The sequence below is a fragment of the Chiloscyllium punctatum genome, chromosome 39 (assembly GCF_047496795.1).
Source record: "Chiloscyllium punctatum isolate Juve2018m chromosome 39, sChiPun1.3, whole genome shotgun sequence".
Classification (NCBI taxonomy): domain Eukaryota; kingdom Metazoa; phylum Chordata; class Chondrichthyes; order Orectolobiformes; family Hemiscylliidae; genus Chiloscyllium; species Chiloscyllium punctatum.
In genome coordinates, this window is record NC_092777.1 from 42,935,144 (window position 1) to 42,955,873 (window position 20,730).

General features: G+C 39.0%; 1 protein-coding gene across 8 annotated transcripts in view; it reads right to left on the minus strand.

Moving 5' to 3' along the window:
- sdk2b (sidekick cell adhesion molecule 2b) overlaps window positions 1–20,730 on the minus strand; it is a 951,812-nt gene that overhangs the window by 231,026 nt on the left and 700,056 nt on the right. For all 8 annotated transcript variants that reach the window (XM_072558555.1, XM_072558553.1, XM_072558550.1 and 5 more), the window contains 6 exons: window positions 16,476–16,671; window positions 9,156–9,254; window positions 8,128–8,319; window positions 6,829–6,950; window positions 5,189–5,298; window positions 2,242–2,392 (listed from right to left, as the gene is read on the minus strand). In XM_072558555.1, coding sequence (XP_072414656.1) covers window positions 2,242–2,392; window positions 5,189–5,298; window positions 6,829–6,950; window positions 8,128–8,319; window positions 9,156–9,254; window positions 16,476–16,671 — 870 coding nt within the window. The remainder of the gene's footprint in view (window positions 1–2,241; window positions 2,393–5,188; window positions 5,299–6,828; window positions 6,951–8,127; window positions 8,320–9,155; window positions 9,255–16,475; window positions 16,672–20,730) is intronic.

Here is a 20,730-nt window from a genome sequence, read left to right on the forward strand (position 1 = left end):
GCCGACCAGATATCCCAACCCAATCTAGTCCCACTTGCCAGCACCCAGCCCATATCCCTCCAAACCCTTCCTGTTCATATACCCATCCAGATGCCTTTTAAATGTTGCAACCATATCAGCGTTCACCACTTCCTCTGGCCACTCGTTGCACACACGTATCACCCTCTGCATGAAAAAGTTGCCCCTTTGGTCTCTTTTATATCTTTTCCCTCTCGTTCTGGACTCCCCCACCCCAGGGAAGAGACTCATGCTCCTCATGCTTTTATAAACCTCTATTAAGATCATCCCTCAGCCTCCGACGCTCCAAGGAAAACAGCCCCCAGCCTATTCAACCTCTCCCTCGAGCTCAAATCCTCCAACCTTGGCAACATCCTTGTAAATTTGGGCAGTATCAAAAAATTTCAGGACTTCTACTGTTAAATATTCATAGCTTTTAAAAGTTCCAACAGCTGAAACTGCAAGTACTTGAAATGGCCTCAACCAGGACCTTGGGTTCATGTCACACGACAGGTGACCCCACTGCACGATACTCTCTCTCTCACACACATACACACATGCACGCACGCGCACACTCCTATAGACCCACACACTCATGCAAGCCATCTCTCAGACACAAGTTCTCTCACATACACTCACACATACACCCCCACATTCACACCCATACACGAACCCTCTCACAGACTTACACCCCTTTACACTCACACACATACACATACACTTTCTCACAGACACTAACATTCCCCCCCCAAACACACACCCGCACATTCTCACACTCACTTTGTCTCCCCTGCACATACACACATATAGTTTGTGAGGTGAATTTGTCCTTGCAGAATTACATTTTATTTTGCTCAAAAACTGCACAAATTCTTGTAAGATTTTGTCAATCCCACTTTAGTAATAGAATCAGTCTGAAGATTGGGACACAGACAGACTTTAACCTCACACCTTCAATGCAGTCTCTGAGCGAAATAGCAGCTATTGTTAAAGCTAACTTGAGAATGTAACTTTAAAAAAGTTCTGGAATTTATATATGAATGAACCAAAACTAACATAGCCATTCTAAAAGATGAAAGACTTAACAAGCAATCCAGGCTTTTTTCAATATATAATTTCAGTGGCATCACACCGTAATACTTGGCGATAAATTTTGTGTTGTATGATCTTATACTCCACAACCAACTGATGAAGGAGGAGTGCTCCGAAAGCTAGTGCTTCTGAATTAACCTATTGGACTATAATCTGTTGTTGTGTGATTTTTAACTTTGTCCACCCCAGCCCAACACCAGCACCTCCAAATCAAAAATATTTAGGTTTGTCTCACAAAAATTCTTAAACTAAACATCTTGGATGTCCAGATTGTTGAAACAGCTGAACCCCTGTCCCCATTTCACCACCCTGCACCCCCCCCTGCCCCATTCCCTTTTATCTGCAGCTCCCCTTACACCCACCCCTAGTCCTGAAGCAGGGTTACATCTGAAACATTGACTTTTCCACGTCCTGACGTTGCCTGGCTTGCTGTGTTCTTCCAGCCTCCTGCCTGTCTACCTTGGATTCCAGCATCTGCAGATTTTTTTATCTCTAACCCTGATTGACAGCTCTGTTTGCCTGACTTGTGATGTGAATTTCACAATGTTTCTTTACTAAAGATTACTATGATTGAAGTGTTTGCAGTTTTAGCTATTTAACCTTTAAAATGGATGGTTATCACTTTTATTTCATGGTGGTAAAAGGCAGTATTTTATAATTTAATGAAGAGCGACTAATGAATAACTTATTTTAAAAGCATTTTATATATACATATATCAAGCTGTAACTAGTATTCACCATTTCTATATAGTGTGTAATGAGTGAATGGACATGAAAGTGCCATAGTCTGGTGTTAGAGGCATGAGATGGCTATAGGAATGTTTAGGAGTCATATCTTGGCATGAAAGACACAAGTGGCCACAGACGGTTGGTTGAGCAGCATACTTTTGGCACAGAAGGCATTAAGGGCCGTAACAGTCGTTTCAAGGGCATCAGGGTAACATGGATGCAGTATGAGGAATTTATGGGAGTGAGGGATTGTAATGGGTGACAGCTGGAGGGCTGGAATAAAAAGGAGGTTCAAAAGTTTTAAATCATTATCTTCTGCAACATCGGAACTCAGATTTCAGGACAAAGAAACAAAGGTATAAGGTAAGAAAACTTTGATATTGATATTTAATCCGGAAACGATTGCCTACATCTGTTACGTACCACCCAGCGGAGCCACAGGCTTGTCTCACTTGCTGTACGCAGGGTCACGTTGGCAGGAGCCATGTCAGGTGGGGCCTGCAGGGTTTGAATTTTGCGTGATAACTGACTTGGCAGACTTGTTCCAACAATGTTGACTTGTCGCATGCGAAATCTGTCGAAACACAAGGCTTATACTGAATGAAAGGCCCTTCCAAACATGCAGAAATCTGAATGGTAAAGCTAAATACATTGTTTGTGACACAGACTCAATGAAAATCAGTTGATTTCTGTATTAAGTGTTTAATTTACAATGTCAGTTGCTTGACTGTGCAGCATGTCTCAATGACTACCGCCCAGTGGCCCTAACCTCGGTGGTCATGAAGTGCTTTGAAAGGCTGGTCATGGCATTAATCAACTCTAGCCTCCCCACTACTCTTGACCCACTCCAATTTGCCTATCGGACCAACAGATCCACGTCAGATGCCATATCACTTGCCCTTCAGTCCTCCCTAAAACATCTTGACACCAAGAACAGCTACGTAAGAATCCTACTCATTGACAATAGTTCAGCCTTCAACACTAGTATCCCCTCGAGACTGATTACTAAACTTAGTAACCTCAGACTAAGCTCCACTCTCTGCAACTGGATCCTCAGTTTCCTGGCCCACAGGCCACAATCAGTGAAGACTGGGGACAATATTTCATCGTCTCTAACACTCAACACTGCAGTCCCCCAGGGGTGCGTACTCAGCCCCCTACTGTACTCACTGTATACCCATGATTGCGTTGCCAAATACCAGACTAATGCCATTTACAAGTTCGCTGATGACACCACCATAGTCGGTTGAATCTCAGATGGCAATGAAACAGAGTACAGGTGGTAGGTGGAAGACCTGGAAAAATGGTACACTGAGAACAACCAGCTCTCAATGCCAGCAAAACCAATAAACTCATTATTTACTTATGGTGGGATGTTACTCATGACCCCCTACACATTAGCAGCTCAGAAGTGGAACGAGTGGAGAATGTTAAGCTCCTGGGAGTGGTCATCCACAACAAGCTTTCTTGGACTCTTCATGTGGACACACTGGTTACAAAGGCCCAACAATGTCTTTTCTTCCTCAGGCAGCTGAGGAAATTTGGCATGATGGCAAATACCCTTGCCAACTTTTACTTGTGCGCCATCTTGAGCATTCTGTCTGGATGTATCACTGCCTGGTATAGCAACAGTATCACTGAAGATTGGATAGGGTTACAGAGAGTGGTGAACAATCACAAAGGACAACCTCCCATTGATAGAATCCATCTACCAGACTCGCTGTCAAGGAAAGGCCACCAGCATTCTTAAAGATCCATCCCACCCTGGCAATGTTTTTCTACAACCTCGACCATCGGGGAGAAGGTACAGAAGCCTAAAAACACACACCAGCCGGTTTTGCAGCAGTTTTTACCCTATTGTTGTTAGAATACTGAATGGACTCACAGACTCTTAACATTCACCTGTACCTGTGTTTTTGTTTTTGCCGCTGTTTACCTATTATTTACTATCTTTGCTACTTAACTCTGTGACCTGCCTTTATTACTCGAAAGACAAAGATTTTCACTATGCCTCGGTACACGTGACAATAAATTCAATTCAATTCAATTGACTAAGTGGAAAGTTGATAGCTGTACGCTTTCCTTCTTCTGAGCACTCTACAACCCTCTGTAACTTTGTCAAATTCTGATTTCAGTCATCTCCAGGTCCATCCTGCTCCTTTCTTTAATCTGTGTTTCTTTCACTACCTTTTCATTATCTGACTAAGTGCCATCCAACAACTTTTACTTATTTCTTACATTTAGCAAAGTAAAGCATTAATTTGGATATTTGCAGGACAATTAGTAAGTGGAAGGGTCGACACTCCAGGCATCTCAATTCTAGCTGTGGTCCATCATCACCACCAACTTTATTTTATTCAATCTAGTCATAGAATTCAGTTTCCACAGCTGACACCATATTGCTCACACTCAAAACTTTTGTTGTGATACTGTTTGGACCTGCTGTATATTTTCACTTTTTAATTCACTTTTATATTTTGAACTTCTTCATGGTACACGATTATAATTGGAAATACCTGAGCAATGAATAGATGAGCATTCAAGGTCTGAACATGCTAAATTACTTTCTGAACATTGTTAAGTATCTTAAACAAAAAGCTCCATTTAAGTATTTGAAAATATATCTTCAGAGCATCTAAAATACATTGAATGTGCATGGAGACATTCTCTAGCCTTGAGCAGATTTGCAGCAGCCTCATTGATTGTAGTGCATTTTCCATAAGTTAAATCACTAAATTCAGACAGACAGATTCTACTTTGGCTCAGTACTTTTGCTGAAAAATGTCTTGATGTGGATTTGTATGAAAAATCCAGTTTTGGTAAGGGCACGTGTGTTCTGGCCATCAAAATTAAGTTATATTTGAAAAATGCATTGGATCCTTAGGCTGGGGTGGGATATTTTTGCACCTCAGTGATTTGTAGCAGACAGTGGGAAGACATGGATTGCGCCCATGACTTCAAGTATGATGAATGCCTGGACTTGACCTTGTCTTTTTATGGAAATGCTTTCTCAGTGTGGGAGGCAACATCCCTCGTTTTGGATAGCTCTCATAAACCATGAATTACCCAGCCATATTCAAAATGCAGAATTATCACCTTTTTCTTAATCCATCCTCTCAAGTGGGAAAGATATTTGCCATGACAAGGAGACGATACTGGGAATGAAGCTGAAGGGAAGAGAGCTTACAAAAAGAAGTAATTAGATCACATCTTTAGAAAATGCGATACTTCCCCTTGACGTATCTGTTATGACTTTGGGCCAACTTGAATTTCCAATGCAATATGAATAGACAAATGTTTATCTCTCCTCAGTAATACATGGTTACCATACAAATCCTGAAGGCATTGGAAAAAAGACAGTAAGTTGTACCTGTAATGTGTGAATGGATTGAGGTTGGGAACCTCCAGTGATCGAGCATCAGGCTTATTGGCGACCTGATGAACAAGAAGCCACTCTTCATGCTCGCCTATCACACCAACCTGAGATAAGGGAGGAAGGTAATAACTGTCATAATAGTAGCCAGTCTTAAATGGAGTAATAAACATAGAGTCATACAGTCATACAGCATGGAAACATTCCCTTCAGTCCAACTGGTCCATGCCAACCATGTTCCCTAACCAAATTAGTCCCACCTGCCTGCTCTTCAATACATTTCACAATTTCACACTCATGATGGAATACAGAACTGATGAAGACTCAGTGCCATAAAAGGTAACAGATTTTGAAAGCAACTACATAAGAAAAATGGATACATGATTGAAAAAAAACGTTGTTAATATTTCTAATTGACTGCTTAATCAGTTACACAGAACTGTTCATAATTTTTCTCATTGTTCTCAAACTGAAAGACAGGAATGTGCTCATCATGAGGGATACAGTCAAATTAAAGTGGAGAATCTTTTCACTGGTTATTTCAAGTTCACAATTCTACTAGGGCTATTAATGTTTAAAAGAATGCATCATCTCTAAATTAAATGACAGAGCTACATCACAAGATTTTACATTTTTCAACAAAAACAAGTTTTGTTCGATTCATTTTAATATACAATAAATAAGCACTATGAATTTAACACCATGGTTTGTAACTACACATTTTATGAACTCATTTTATGAAACTTTTCTTGTTTCTTCACTCTAAATAGATCCCTTTTCTTACAAAATCTTGAAGGTTCATTTATTTTTCCAGCACCAACCTAAAGGTGTGCCATACATGTCCAGAATTTATTTTAAGTTTCCTTAGTAGTTCAGCTATTCCTCAAGGTAAAATTGCATGGGATTATTTTCATTAAATTTTGGCTCAGCAATCTTTCAATTTTCTTTGAAAACCTCATGAGTTTAGATTCTTCAGCTCCTTTTCATGGTTTTAGATAAACAAAGACTGCTTTTATCCAATCTGTTCCTATACCTTTTATATAGCTCTTTCCAAGTAAACTACTCACACGGCTCTGTGAGGACCACATCATATTCCAAGCTAAAATCAACCTTGAAGCTATGAAATCCAAACTGAACTGCTTAACTTTATTGGTAAGCACACAGAGAACAAAAAAAAATCTTCTAACCAAAGCTCTAATCTGAATCCGCATCTCCATGGCAATGTGACACATTTTGGATGATTTGGACAGAAAGGCAAACAAATTATCTTGCCTTCAACACTACTTTTTCATTCTACAACCCACACGAATAATTTCCAAGTCTGATAAATTCTAGACTCCTGGGCTCTATTGCAAGCTTAAAGATAGATCATTATTCAAGCGTTGCACTATCAAGTGCAAACAGAGGCTAAAGTCTGACAACCTATACCCTTGTTTCAGTTGCATTTAGTAAGAGGATTTTTTTAACCACTTTCTCAAGTAGGTGCTTCCATTTTCTACAATTAAAATTTTAATTCATAAAACTAAAGTTATATTCTCAAGTATGTGAATTATTAACTAGATTTTCACAATGTTCACAAATAATCACCATTTCACATTCCCTTCAACGTGAACTGTATATTTTTGTGTCCACTTTACCTGAGCTTCCACCAGCCACTGGGAAATGGAGGTTTTACCATCATAGCCAGGTCTAAACTGAAGAGTTACTGTGCGAGGACCAATGTTCGAGATGGCTATATTTGTGGGAGACCCAGGCAATTCTGTTGAAATAAGACAGATGATGTGATAATAAATAAAGTGTTTTAAAAAGTGTAAGAAAGGAAATCTGTACAGCACCAAAACTGAATTTTAGAACTTCCATAACATCAGGCACAATTGTATATCTCTCCCACTTTCCCTGAAGTATAACAAGCTGACAGTATTTCCCTTAAGGTGGCAAGTTAAGTTTCTCAGACAATGATTCACAAGGCTGTTTTCTGATTATGAGGTAATCAATTAAGGATTGTTGAATCTCCAGTCTTTTAACTGTTGCTGGCAGAGGTTCAAATGTATGGGTTGAGTTCTGGATTTGTCCATTCATGTTTGACCAGGGATAACTAAGATAAATCTCTTAGCTGCTGACAGAAAGACAGTGATATTTCATTTATCTGCTCGACAAAAGACCATCAAATAACATATCTAAAAATGTTCCTGTGAAGGACGACAATATACATTATGCCTTGAGGAAAAATATAATACATCCCAAAGTCATAATTAAAGAAAACATATTTCTAAATGTTTCTCTAATAGAGCATTTTATATGAAGCAAAATGTAGAACCGTACTTAATAAAAGAATTTTCATGTTTGCTTTTCAACTCTTTATTCCATCTTTGTTTATTTCAGGATTTCCATTCTTGCCTTAAGTTATCTTCTAAAACTGTTCTCCTTTTGACCATGTACAACTTCAAAACAGAGCATCAGGTGGGACAACATCACTCGTGCTACATCTTTATTGTTTTGGGGCTGAAAGCAATTTTTAATAATTGCACTTACAAAAATGTCAATTGGATATTGAATTATTACGTGAAACATTTGCAAAGTTAAATTTTAATTGAATTAGTTTTGGTGAATTGATGAGTGTATAATTGTATCACTTTATTGTCTGGATTTCACCTTTATCAACACTTGATGGCAGCACATGGAAAGTGGATTTGGCAGTTGAGAAATAAGTCACGATAGCACTGTAAAGGTTATATTTTGTGTTTATATCTGTATAAAATGGATACTTTCACAAATAATTTACATTATAAAGTCAAATGATGACTTTATCAATGAAAACCAATGAGATTGTGCAGTTTCAAGTTAATTAATCATCATTTTAGAATAATGAAGATGCTGATCATCATTATTTACTCATGCAAATGTGTCAGGATAACCAATGTAGGTTTGCTTCATACCTGGAGGAACTCCTGAGGATATGGTAGATGAGGAGGTCTGACCCTGTCCCTTAGACGTCATGGCTGCTACTTCAATGGTATATGTCGTGAGAGCAGTCAGTCCAGTAACACGGTACTCTAATGTCACATTAGGTAAGTAGTGGGTCACACGTGTGTTAGTACGATTATACTCTTCCCATGAAATGCGATAACCTAGACACAAAACAATAGTGCAAGCAATTAAGTTATTTGTTCATAATCCTTTGTATCCAACTGTAATAAAAATGAAATTCATTCAATTATTTTGAGCATTGCAATTTTAGATAAGATTGTAAACCAGAGACACAAAACTTGTGGTATCTTTCTATGAAAACAGAGAGATCACTGACTAATCCTGGAGAATTATTACACTCTCTTGGGTTGTTTCATTGGTAATGGAAACTTAAAGATTAAAATGTGCTAATTATTTTCTTATTATAAAAATATGCTTGAAAAAGTGCTATACCAATCCAAGCAGTACATAATCTGAAACCATGCAAGTAAAAGAAAAATACTGCAGATGCTGGAAATCTGAAATAAACAGAAGGAAAATGCTGGAGAAATTCAACAGGTCCGACAGCATCTGTGGACAGTGACTTGAAACACCTAACTCTGTTCTTTCTCTTCACAGATGCTGCCAGCGCTGCTGAGTCTGTCCAGCCTTTTCTGCTTCTATAATCTGAAAACTGTGGGTGTCTGAAATGGCTATCCCATATAAGTACTGCAATAAATTAATTAGCCTGACATGTATCTAAAACAATCCACAAATTAAACTCCTCTAAAATCAATAAACATCATACAGGCTTTTTCTCCTCTATCATTTTGTATTATTTTATCTACTTTTGCACGACTTAATACGTCTTATCTTCCAATGTACCAAAAAAAATCTCCAAAGAGATTCCTCTTCTGTGAATTGGCCATGAATGAGCTGCAGGGCAAAGATGTCCAGTTAGGTTGGGGAAATTCATTCTAAAAAAGACACAATAATATCATTCTTCTGAAAGTCTGACCTGTGAGAATTCCATTTTTCTCATGTGGTTCTCTCCAGCTGACTTTCAAAGAGGTGTCCAGGATCTCTGTGAAACTGAGATGTCCAATTGGACCAGGATCTGAAGAAAATAGTAAAGTGATTATTTTCGGGCATCTTCACCTGGACCCTCAAACATGAAGTTACAATTGCCATAGTAAATGTACGGGCACAATAACAGAGTAATATTGTACAGTCTGAACACAGTTTTCTCCAACCTTTGTTCTACTATTTTGGCTATCCAGTTCAACAGTTTTTGTTCTGCTCAACACGTAGCATTGGAGTTTCAGAGAGATTGCCTTTTCAAGACTAATGAGTTTTTATTTACATTAGGACAGTTTATTACTGAAGAAAGGAATCAATCGTGCATTAATGTTTCAGTTAGACACATCTGGATTTGGTATTTTCTTTCATAAGCTTAAGGGAAACTCCCATAACTTAAAAGAAAAGTTCAGACCAGTTCTACAGAAATCTTGAGTGAAGATTAATGTGTAAAGTGGTACTCCTAAGAAGAGGAGAAAATAGTAAAAGTAGATTATATTATAGTCAGGAGTTCAGGTCCAGATCATAAGTATTTGGAATAAGTTACTTGAAGCTGAGAACAATTAAGCTCGGACGTATGAAAGTTCCAAAGGAGGCTATCAGATGTTCCGAAGTGGATGTAGAAATCACTCTTAAATTAAGCCGAGAGGTAGTTTTCACTTGTACAAGTGTGCATTTAGGTACAATAGTGGTGTTTAGGTGATTTATAAAGAATTTTTATGAGATTAATGCTGTTACAGAGTATTTCAAAATCTTTAAATGTGTACTACATGTAAATTGTCTGGTTTATTCTATTCATCTTCATTTTTTTTTGTTTAATAAACCTTCCTTTCATTGCTAAAACCTACTCTGTAATATTGCATGCTTTCAGTGCAAAATTGCCTCATTCAGATTTCAATCTGAGGTCGAACTCTCCAGGAGATTCATCAGCTGGGATCATCACATGTGCAGAGCGAGTTTTGCCAAGAGACGGACTGCTGATTGGTTTGTACAATCAGGACCCGTTGTGAAGGTCAGGAGTTGTCAGCATGACAAGAACTTTCTGACTGGCTCCACGGCAGGAGACAGAGTGTGTATTAAAAATACAGAGGCAGCAGCCTTCAGACTGCAAGAGACACAGGGGATTCTCTCTCTCTCTCTCTCTCTGTGTGCAGTGAAGCAATCAGAAACTAAAAGATTGCTAGCTCTTCATAGAATCATACAACAGGCCGTTCAGCTCACCATGTCTGTGCAGATCAATAAACACGAAATTACACTAATCCCATTTTCTTGCACTTGGTCCACAGCCTATTGTGCCCTGGTGTCTTGTACTCATCCAGATGCTTCTTAAATGTTGCTAGATTACTTACTTCCACCACCCTCTCAGGCAGTATATATCTATCATCCTTTTTTGTGAAAACATTCTCCTCTAAACTATTTGCTCCTCACCTTAAGCATAGGTCTTCAGATCTTAGGCATGTCTGCCTTGCGGAAGAGATTCTTACAAACAATTCTGTCTAAGCCGATCAGATGTTTGTACAACCTCAATCAGATCCTTCCTCAACTTCCTCTACTTCAAGAAAAACTAACAAACCTGACCAGTCTAGTCCTCCTAACAGGGACTGTTCATCCCAGGCAACATCCTGGTGAATCTCCTCTGCACCCTCTCTCATGACTTCTGCAAAAAAACTGAGAGAATCTGAAAATAAGGAGATTGGCAGAAAGAAAATCTAAGAAAAAACAAAATGGATAGCTCCTTGAATCTTATGGGCTGGTGCTGGACCAACTGCAAGTAAATGGGATTAGTGTAGTCATGTGTTCGTTAACATAGACATGGTGGGGCAACTGACCTGTATGACATTAATTGTTCATTTTTTCTGTCACTGGTTAGAGACAACAGCAAACAACAACTGATGGGAGGGAAGAACTAGCTATCTTTTAGTTTTGATTGCTTCACTGCACAGAGAGAGAGAGAGACCCTTGTCTCTTTTGCATTCTGGAGGCTGCTGTCCCTGTATTGTTCACACACACTCTGTTCACAGTATTTTTTTCTGCACCTGTAACATCTATGTTTGTTTGCTTGTCTGTCTGTACAGACAAGAAGGAGGATAGAGCTTTAATTAGTTAAGTTAAAGGCAAGGACTGATTAGGGATAGTCAACATGGCTTTGTGCATGAAAAATCATGTCTCACAAACTTGATTGAGTTTTTTGAAGAAGTAACAAAGAAGATTGATGAGGACAGAGCAGTAATTTGATCTATATGGATTTCAGTAAGGCATTCGACAAGGTTCCCCATGGGAGACTGATTAGCAAGGTTAGATCTCATGGAATAGAGGGAGAACTAGCCATTTGGATACAGAACTGGCTCAAAGGTAGACGACAGAGGGTGGTGGAGGGTTGTTTTTCAGACTGGAGGTCTGTGACCAGTGGAGTGCCACAAGGATCGGTGCTAAGTCCTCTACTTTTTGTCATTTACATAAATGATTTGGTTGCGAGCATCTGTAAGAATAATAGGGTAGTTATGGTAGGGGATTTTAACTTTCCAAACATCAACTGGGACTGCCATAGTGTTAAAGGTTTAGATGGAGAGGAATTTCTTAAAGTGTGTACAAGACAATGTTCTGATTCAGTATGTGGATGTACCTTCCAGAGAATGTGCAAAACTTGACCTACTCTTGGGAAATAAGGCAGGACAGGTGACTGAGGTGTCAGTGGGGGAGCACTTTGGGGCCAGCAACCATAATTCTATTTGTTTTAAAATAGTGATGGAAAAGGATAGACCAGATCTAAAAGTTGAAGTTCTAAATTGGAGAAGGGCCAATTTTGACGGTATTAGGCAAGAACTTTAGAAAGCTGTTTGGAGGCAGATGTTTGCAGGTAAAGGTACGGCTGGAAAATGGGAAGCATTCAGAAATGAGATAACAAGAATCCAGAGAAAGTATACTCCTGTCAGAGTGAAAGGGAAAGCTGGGAGGTATAGGGAATGCTGGATGACTAAAGAAATTGAGGGTTTGGTTAAGAAAAAGAAGGAAGCATATGTCCAGGCATAGACAGGATTGATCGAGTGAATCCTTAGAAGAGTATAGAGAGAGTAGGAGTAAACTTAAGAGGGAAATCAGGAGGGCAAAAAGGGGACATGAGATAGCTTTGGCAAATAGAATTAAGGAGAATCCAAAGGGTTTTTCCAAATATATTAAGGACAAAAGGGTAAATAGGGAGAGAATAGGGCCCCTCAAAGATCAGCAAGGCGGCCTTTGTGTGGAGCCACAGATAATGGGGGAGATACTAAATGAATATTTTGCATCAGTATTTACTGTGGAAAAGGATATGGAAGATATAGACTGTAGGGAAATAGATGGTGACATCTTGCAAAATGTCCAGATTACAGAGGAGGAACTGCTGGATGTCTTGAAAGGGTTAAAGGTGGATAAATCCCCAGGACCTGATCAGGTGTACCCGAGAACTCGGTGGGAAGCGAGGGGAGTGATTGCTGGGCCTCTTGCTGAGATATTTGTATCATCGATAGTCACAGGTGAGGTGCCGGAAGACTGGAGGTTGGCAAACGTGGTGCCACTGTTTAAGAAGGGCGGTAAAGACAAGTCAGGGAACTATAGACCGGTGAGCCTGACCTTGGTGGTGGGCAAGTTGTTGGAGGGAATCCTGAGGGACAGGATGTACATGTATTTGGAAAGGCAAGGACTGATTTGGGATAGTCAACATTACTTTGTGCGTGGGAAATCATGTCTCACAAACTTGATTGAGGTTTTTGAAGAAGTAACAAAGAAGATTGATGAAGGCAGAGCAGTAGATGTGATTTGTATGGACTTCAGTAAGGCGTTCGACAAGGTTCCCTATGGGAATCTGATTAGCAAGGTTAGATCTCATGGAATACAGGGAGAACTAGCCACTTGGATACAGAACTGGCTCAAAGGTAGAAGACAGAGGGTAGTGGTAGAGGGTTGTTTTTCAGACTGGAGGCCTGTGACCAGTGGAGTGCCACAAGGATCGGTGCTGGGTCCTCTACTTTTTGTCATTTACATAAATGATTTGGATGCAGGCATAAGAGGTAAAGTTAGTAAGTTTGCAGATGACACCGAAATTGGAGGTGCAGTGGACAGTGAAGAGGGTTACCTCAGATTATAACAGGATCTTGACCAGATGGGCCAATGGGCTGAGAAGTGGCCGATGGAGTTTAATTCAGATAAATACGAGGTGCTGCATTTTGGGAAAGCAAATCTTAGCAGGATTTATACACTTAATTTCAAGGTCCTAGGGAGTGTTGCTGAGCAAAGAGACCTTGGAGTGCAGGTTCATAGCTCCTTGAAAGTGGAGTTGCAGGTAGATAGGATATTGAAGAAGATGTTTGGTATGCTTTCCTTTATTGGTCAGAGTATTGAGTACAGGAGTTGGGAGGTCATGTTGCAGCTGTACAGGACATTGGTTAGGCCACTGTTGGAATATTGCGTGCAATTCTGGTCTCCTTCCTATCGGAAAGATGTTGTGAAACTTGAAAGGGTTCAGAAAAGATTTACAAGGATGTTGCCAGGGTTGGAGGATTTGAGCTATAGGGAGAGGCTGAACAGGCTGGGGCTGTTTTCCGTGGAGCGTCGGAGGCTGAGGGGTGACCTTATGGAGGTTTACAAAATTATGAGGGGCATGGATAGGATAAATAGACAATGTCTTTTCTCTGGGGTTGTGGTGTCCAGAACTAGAGGGCATAGGTTTAGGGTGAGAGGGGAAAGATATAAAAGAGATCTAAGGGGCAACGTTTTCACACAGAGGGTGGTACATGTATGGAATGAACTGCCAGAGGATGTGGTGGAGGCTGGTACAATTCCAACATTTAAAAGTCATTTGGATGGGTATGTGAATAGGAAGGGTTTGGAGGGATATGGACCGGGTGCTGGCAGGTGTGACTAGATTGGGTTGGGATATCTGGTCAGCATAGACAGGTTAGACCAAAGGGTCTGTTTCCATGCTGTACATCTCTATGACTCTCTGACTCTATTATAAGTTGACAATTCCTACTTTGTTTTCCCGTGGTTAGAATTGATTTCTTAGTAATAAATGATAGTTTCTGGTTAAGCATGGACACCTGGCTTGTTAATTCGAGTCCATCAGCAGGGTAAACTGGGAATTTTGAGTCACTTGATAAGCTCTAACTCTTGTAACAATCCTGGCAGTTGTGGAGCTTCAGCATCAGCACACTTTCCCATGTGGGTCTTGACAGGTTGATTGGTGCCTTTTATTAGTGAGAGATGTCCACAAAGGCTACCAAATCATACTCAACTTCATCCTTGGCTGTTTCAAGACAACTCATGATATATCCGCATAACTACTGCAACGTTTTACCAGTTTCTATATTAAGTTTAACTGACTATGGTTTGAACACTCATTTATTAAATTACTTCCATAATTTCTAAGCTACATCCTTAAATTCCACTGCCCCTCCTAGTTTAACTTTCTTAATTTGCAGTGAAGTTCAGAATCAAAGTCATTGACATAAATTAGAAAAATTAAAGCTCGCAATATTGAACGCTGGGGGACTTTTCTAAACAGTTCACCCTATTCAGATACAAACTTTCTAACCTTTGCCTTCAAGGTATTTTCTCACTCAGAGTTGAATTATGCCTTGAATCCCCAAAGCTTTGAACATCATTCATCATTGATAATATTTCATGTACAAATTTCTCAAAACAAAAGACAATTTCATAGGGTTTGATTTAGGTTCTCATATTTTCAATGAAATCAAGGAGGCTATACTTATGTAAGACTTTCGACAACTAAATCAATGCTGATTGTTGTTTATCAGTTTGTTGTGGCAGAAATAATTTGCTCATGTGGAATTGAACTAAGACAAAATTGCCTTCAGTTTTGTTGTCTTTTGAATATTGGCACAATATTAACCCGCATCCAATGTACTATTTTCCCACTATCTAATGATTATCATTGCGGTTGTCAATGTCTTCTAAATCTTCGCATTCTAAAGTAAATGCTATCAAGTCTGGGGATGTTTGTGCTTTCAGCCCATTGAAATGTCCTCTCATTACTCACCAAGTAGTAATTCACCATACATAATTGTTGGCAGATTATTTGCTTTCAAGTGGTATTATAGTTAAACCTAATTCCTCTTCACATGAAGGCAAACACTGTTTCCATCGGTGATCCCCTTGGTGATCAGGAACGAGAATACTATTTGATTTATGTGGTGAAATGTTTTAGTTAAGGCAGATTAGTCAATATGGTGGTTATCTGTGTTGTAGCAAGACTGAACTATGTCATTCCACTTAATTACCAGTCTCATCTGCATGGCATTATCCAGTAATAAAGCAGAGGCCTGGCACCTGCTGGCAAGAAACTAGGATCAAAGGAGGTTAAGTTGGACAGGCAATTTTACCTGGGCTTCTCTTGTGTTCTTCCTGGCTAAGATCAGCCTGCTGGTCTGAGAGTGGAAACTCCATCTCAATTTCCAGTATATAATAACTGCGTGGCTCAGGTATACAAACATTTAATAAAATGGCCTAACATATTTTAAGCTATTTGGCCTGCGTTAATTCTGGAAGCATTGTAACCACAGGTTGACACAAGAGGAAGGTCTATCTATAACTTACACTCAACACAAAGCTCCAAATATCAATCAAGTTCATTGCTTGCAATTATATATAATACTTGCTGCATTTAATATAGAGAGTATATTTAAAACATTTCGAAAATCAAGGCATTTTCAGAACAATTCATTATAATTTTGTCAAATAGCAGAATCTAGAACTTTATGGGTAATAAATCCATCCATCTTGTCATAGGGTCTCACAGCACAGAAACAGATTCTGCGGCCCGACTCGTCCATGACAACCAGGTTTCCTGAACTGAAGTACTCCCATTTGCCTTTGTTTATAACCTTTCCTAGTTATGTACCATCCAAATTTATTTTAAATGTTGGAATTGTACTTGCCTCTACCAGTTCATTTGGCAGCTCGTTCCACATATGCAAACATCCTCTGTGTGAAAAAGTTGCCCCTTAGGTCCTTTTAAACCCTTCCCCTCTCACGTTAAATTTTATGGATTCCAAAAGACCTTGGCTATTCACCTGATCTATGCTCCTCATGATTTTATAAAATTCTACAAGGTCACCCCTCAGCCTCCAGAGGAAAATAAGTCCCAGCCTATTCAGTCTCTCCTTATGCCTCAAACCTTCTAGTCTCGGTAACGTCCTTGTAAAACTTTTCTGGACCTTGCACTATGGATATTTGGAAGTACTCATGGTGCTGAGAAAGTACTTACAATCTTCATGTGTGCGCAGAAGATGAGCTGGACTCCTGGGGCCATCACCTGGTGTAGTGAAACACAGCACTGAAGTGTAATATTCCGTAAACTTCTTCAAGCCTCGGATGTACCCAACATGGACCATATCCTGGAAATTTGGTTGGACTGTTACCATTGTGAAGTCTTCACTCTGACCAGGCTCCCAAGCCAATAGCTGAAATAGTAACAACATTATGGAGATTTGGAGAAGGGGACATTTCAGAAAGTACTGCTGTCAACTAACATGTATTCAGCAACCACAAGCAAATTCCTGTCACTCCAAGTTTTCTTATATACAGATCAACTTCAATGAAAGCCCAGTCAATTTCAGTTTGTTACCAGTCAGAACAGATGACACCTCAATGTGGAACTTTTTGAATGCATTATTCGCAAATTATAATATAAAAATTATAATTTTAATGGGGAAACTACTTTTGTCTATTTAAGAGATAATACAAAACCTTTTCTTCATGATAAAATTCTCAAAAGGTGCACTCATATTTATCCTACATAAAATATTACAAACTTTGATTCTAAATAGGACAAAGAACAAATCTTGGCATAACAGTTTCTTCTGGAATCATGTTGATCAAGGAATAGCTTCCTGGGATTAATTAGGGCTGCAGAACATTTTATAAACAGTGACCTTGTAACATAGAATCATAGAGTCCTGACAGTGCAGATTGAGGCTATTTGGCCCATTGAGTCTACACTGATCCCTCAAAGAGCATCCTCCCCAGACTTAAGCCCCCTATTCTATCCCTGTAATGCTGCATTTCTCATGGCTAATCCACCTACCGGCACATCCCTAGATGTTATGGGGCAATTTAGCATGGCCAAACCACCTGTCACACACATCTTTGGACAGTGGGAGGAAACCTGAGCACCTTGCAGAAACCCACTGAGACACAGGAAGAATGGGCAAACTACACACAGATAGTCGCCCGAGACTGGAATTAAACATGGGTTCCTGATGCTGTGAGGCAGCAGCGCTAACCACTGAGCCACCACGCTGCCCCATGATTCCATATTGACTTAAATTTCTACATTCATAAACTATGAAACTTTTCAGGTTTAACCTATGAACAGATTTGGTAGTAAAAGCTTCTCAAACTGCACAATTAGTCTTGGTTAACATTTGTCAAGTTAATGCAAATAAGGTGATGTATGTCAACATCCACAGTGAAATAAAATTAAGGACTGACTGTCCATGTGCCTCAGTCAGTAGATTTGGTACCTCATACACTCCTAGCCAGTGTAGCCAGTGTTTAAGTTGTGTGACTTAACATTAATTGATTAGCCTGAGCAATGGAAGATTGAGTTTTCACCATCGCTGTTGGCAGCCCAGACATTTTTCACCGATCTGTTCCTAAGAGCAGCTGTACCATGATAGAATGGAATTATGGTGGGCCAAGAACTAAATGATCTTTGTCTCTCTCCTCAGTGATGGAGTGTCTCATTATGTATGGCCTTCTGACTGAGTCCAAAGTTTCAATTTAAAGAATTACAGTTAATTTAAAATGACAGTTTAAATTTAGATGGACAGGAGGAATCCAGTAATCAATGCCAATTTTTTTATTTAAAAAAAACAGCTAAACAAAAAGCTGAAAAGTTAAAATTATTATATGAATAGATTTCAAGGTAACATGAAATTGATTGGCTTCCAAACATTTGTAATTATGATGTTTCTAGAGTATGCTAGAATGCTTAGTTTTTTCACAACAGCAGTTAACTGCGGTGGAAAGCAATTAACTTACAGGAAATAAAGGGAACATGCATTCAAAAAGTTAATGCTTTTGGAAATTCTCTAACAGACATACTTGCCAACCACAGGGAAAGAACTGATGAGATTTCTCACCATCTGCATCAAAATTGAATCAGAGAGGAGAGTGTAGATTAGCTTTGAATTATTTTGCTGTATAAAGGCTTAATTGAATGCTCATCTCTGCAACTGGAATCAAGTGTGACTCACCCAGACTATCATGTCACATCTTGCTGAGATTCACAAGGGATTTATCTTAAATTGACTGCCAAGATGCTCTGAGTAGATTTGACAGTTCTACCTCATTACTTTTGCCACATAACATTAGGAAATACTGTACTTGTTGTGGTTGTCCACAATCCAAATCTCAACAAGATTCTGATCCTCACTTTTCACAGAAGTACGTAGCACAGAAGGAGGCTTACCAAGCCATTGTGTCTCTCAACTAAAGCAATTCAAAACTGCTCCCTTTGTCCTGCTCTCTTTTTTATATTCCTTGCCTCAAATGTTTATTTGTTTTTTATATTTCTACCTTAGCTACTTGCTGTGGCAAAACATTCCATGCTCCAACAACTTTACTGGAGTTTCTCCTGATCCATCTGCTCACAATGGCATTGAATCTTCAACCAGAGAAAATGAACTTTTCCTATATAGTTAATCAAAAGTCATCATATCTTTGAAAATCATTAGTTAATCATGTTTTGCCGTTGACTGTTATACAGAAAAGTACATTCTAACATTACACAGTCAGATCTGGCATTGACTCTCTTGCACTAAACAAGACAATCTGAACAAATGATATAACATATTGATAAATTTTGGATCGCAGTTGACCAAATATTCTTTTATCTTGGTTGACGAATGCTGTAGATTGAGTAAGGCTGCCAAGGATTTTTCTAAAGAATTGGGATTTGGCAAGTATTCATGATCCTGTGGGTACTTCATTAATTCAATTTAATGACTTTGTGAGTTAAGTTCAGGTTTTAATACACTGAGATATTTCTGCATCCTTGACTTTTCAGAATGATTCAGGAAGGATAGTGGTTCTGCTTACTGCAGAATTTATATTAAGGTTTGGAATCTAATTAAAAGTTTACAGCACAAGTCAATTTCAGAAATCTGAACAGACAGAAATTTCTTTACTCAAACCTTATAGAAAATTGATGTGGGTAAAACCCAAGGATGCAGATATCTTTGTAGGGGAAATTGTGAGTACTTTGGAAGAGGGTTTGTGGATTGACATGCAGCACCCACTCAGAGCATGCACCACACATTAATCCTTAACAGAGGAAAAGCTACTTTCAATTAAGCAGAAAGGTGTAACGATTTTCTCCTGTCATTTTTGTTGAACTCATCATGGAATGGAACTCTTTCTCTTTCAGCATCCAAGATCAAGATCCGTAGCTTTTCATTGAGAACATAGATTAATATCAGGTCATGATTTGGAGGTGCTGGTGTTGGACTGGGGTGGACAAAGTTAAAAATCACACAACACCAGGTTACAGTCCAACAGGTTTATTTGGAAGCACTAGCTCTCGAAGCGCTGCTTCTTCATCACATGATTGTGGAGCAGAATCATAAGTCACAGAATTTATAACAACAGGATGATTCTATGCAGTGTCATAGAATGTAATATTAAACAAATTTAGCTTAAGTCTTTCATCTTTTAGAATGATCATGCTCGTTTCAGTTCCTTCATATGTAAATCCCAGAACTTTTTAAAATTTAGATTCTCAAGATAGCTTTAAAGGATATGTGAAGGAACCAAAACTAACATGGTCGTTGTAAAAGATTTATCTAAATTTGTTTAATATTATATTCCATGACACTGCAATCCTGTTGCTATAAATTCTGTATCTTATGATTCTGCTCCACATCCATCTGATGAAGAATCAGTGCTTTGAAATCTAGTGCTTCCAAATAAATCTGTTGGACAATAATTTGGTGTTGTGTGATTTCTAACCTAATTCAAGGTATTTTTGACACTTGCCACACCAACCATTCTTGTGCCTCCCTCAGTAACCTTCAAATGTGTAACTGGGATAGCATTACACTGTAGATCATTATCACAAGAAACCTGATTGAGAATGATTCAGAAATAACAGAACATGAAATAAAAGTACATAGTTTTGAAGGAAGGAATTATAAAAAAAAACTGGGAAAATTTTATCCTTCCGAATGCAGGGAAACTGTGATGGCATAAAGAACTGTGGATGGTGGAGATCGGAAACAAATAAAAGCAGAAATTGCTGAAGAAACTGAGCATGTCTGGAAGCATCTGTGGAGAGAGAAACAGAGTTTCTTTTGATCTGAGACTAAGCTATTGCTCTAGAAGGATCACAGGACTCAAAATGTTAATTCAGTTTTCTCTGGGCAGGTACTGCCAGAACTGTTGAGTTTCTCCAGCAATTTTTGTTTTCAATGTATCCAGGGAAACTGAGGCTCTTTAAAGTAAATATTTGAGATTTAGTT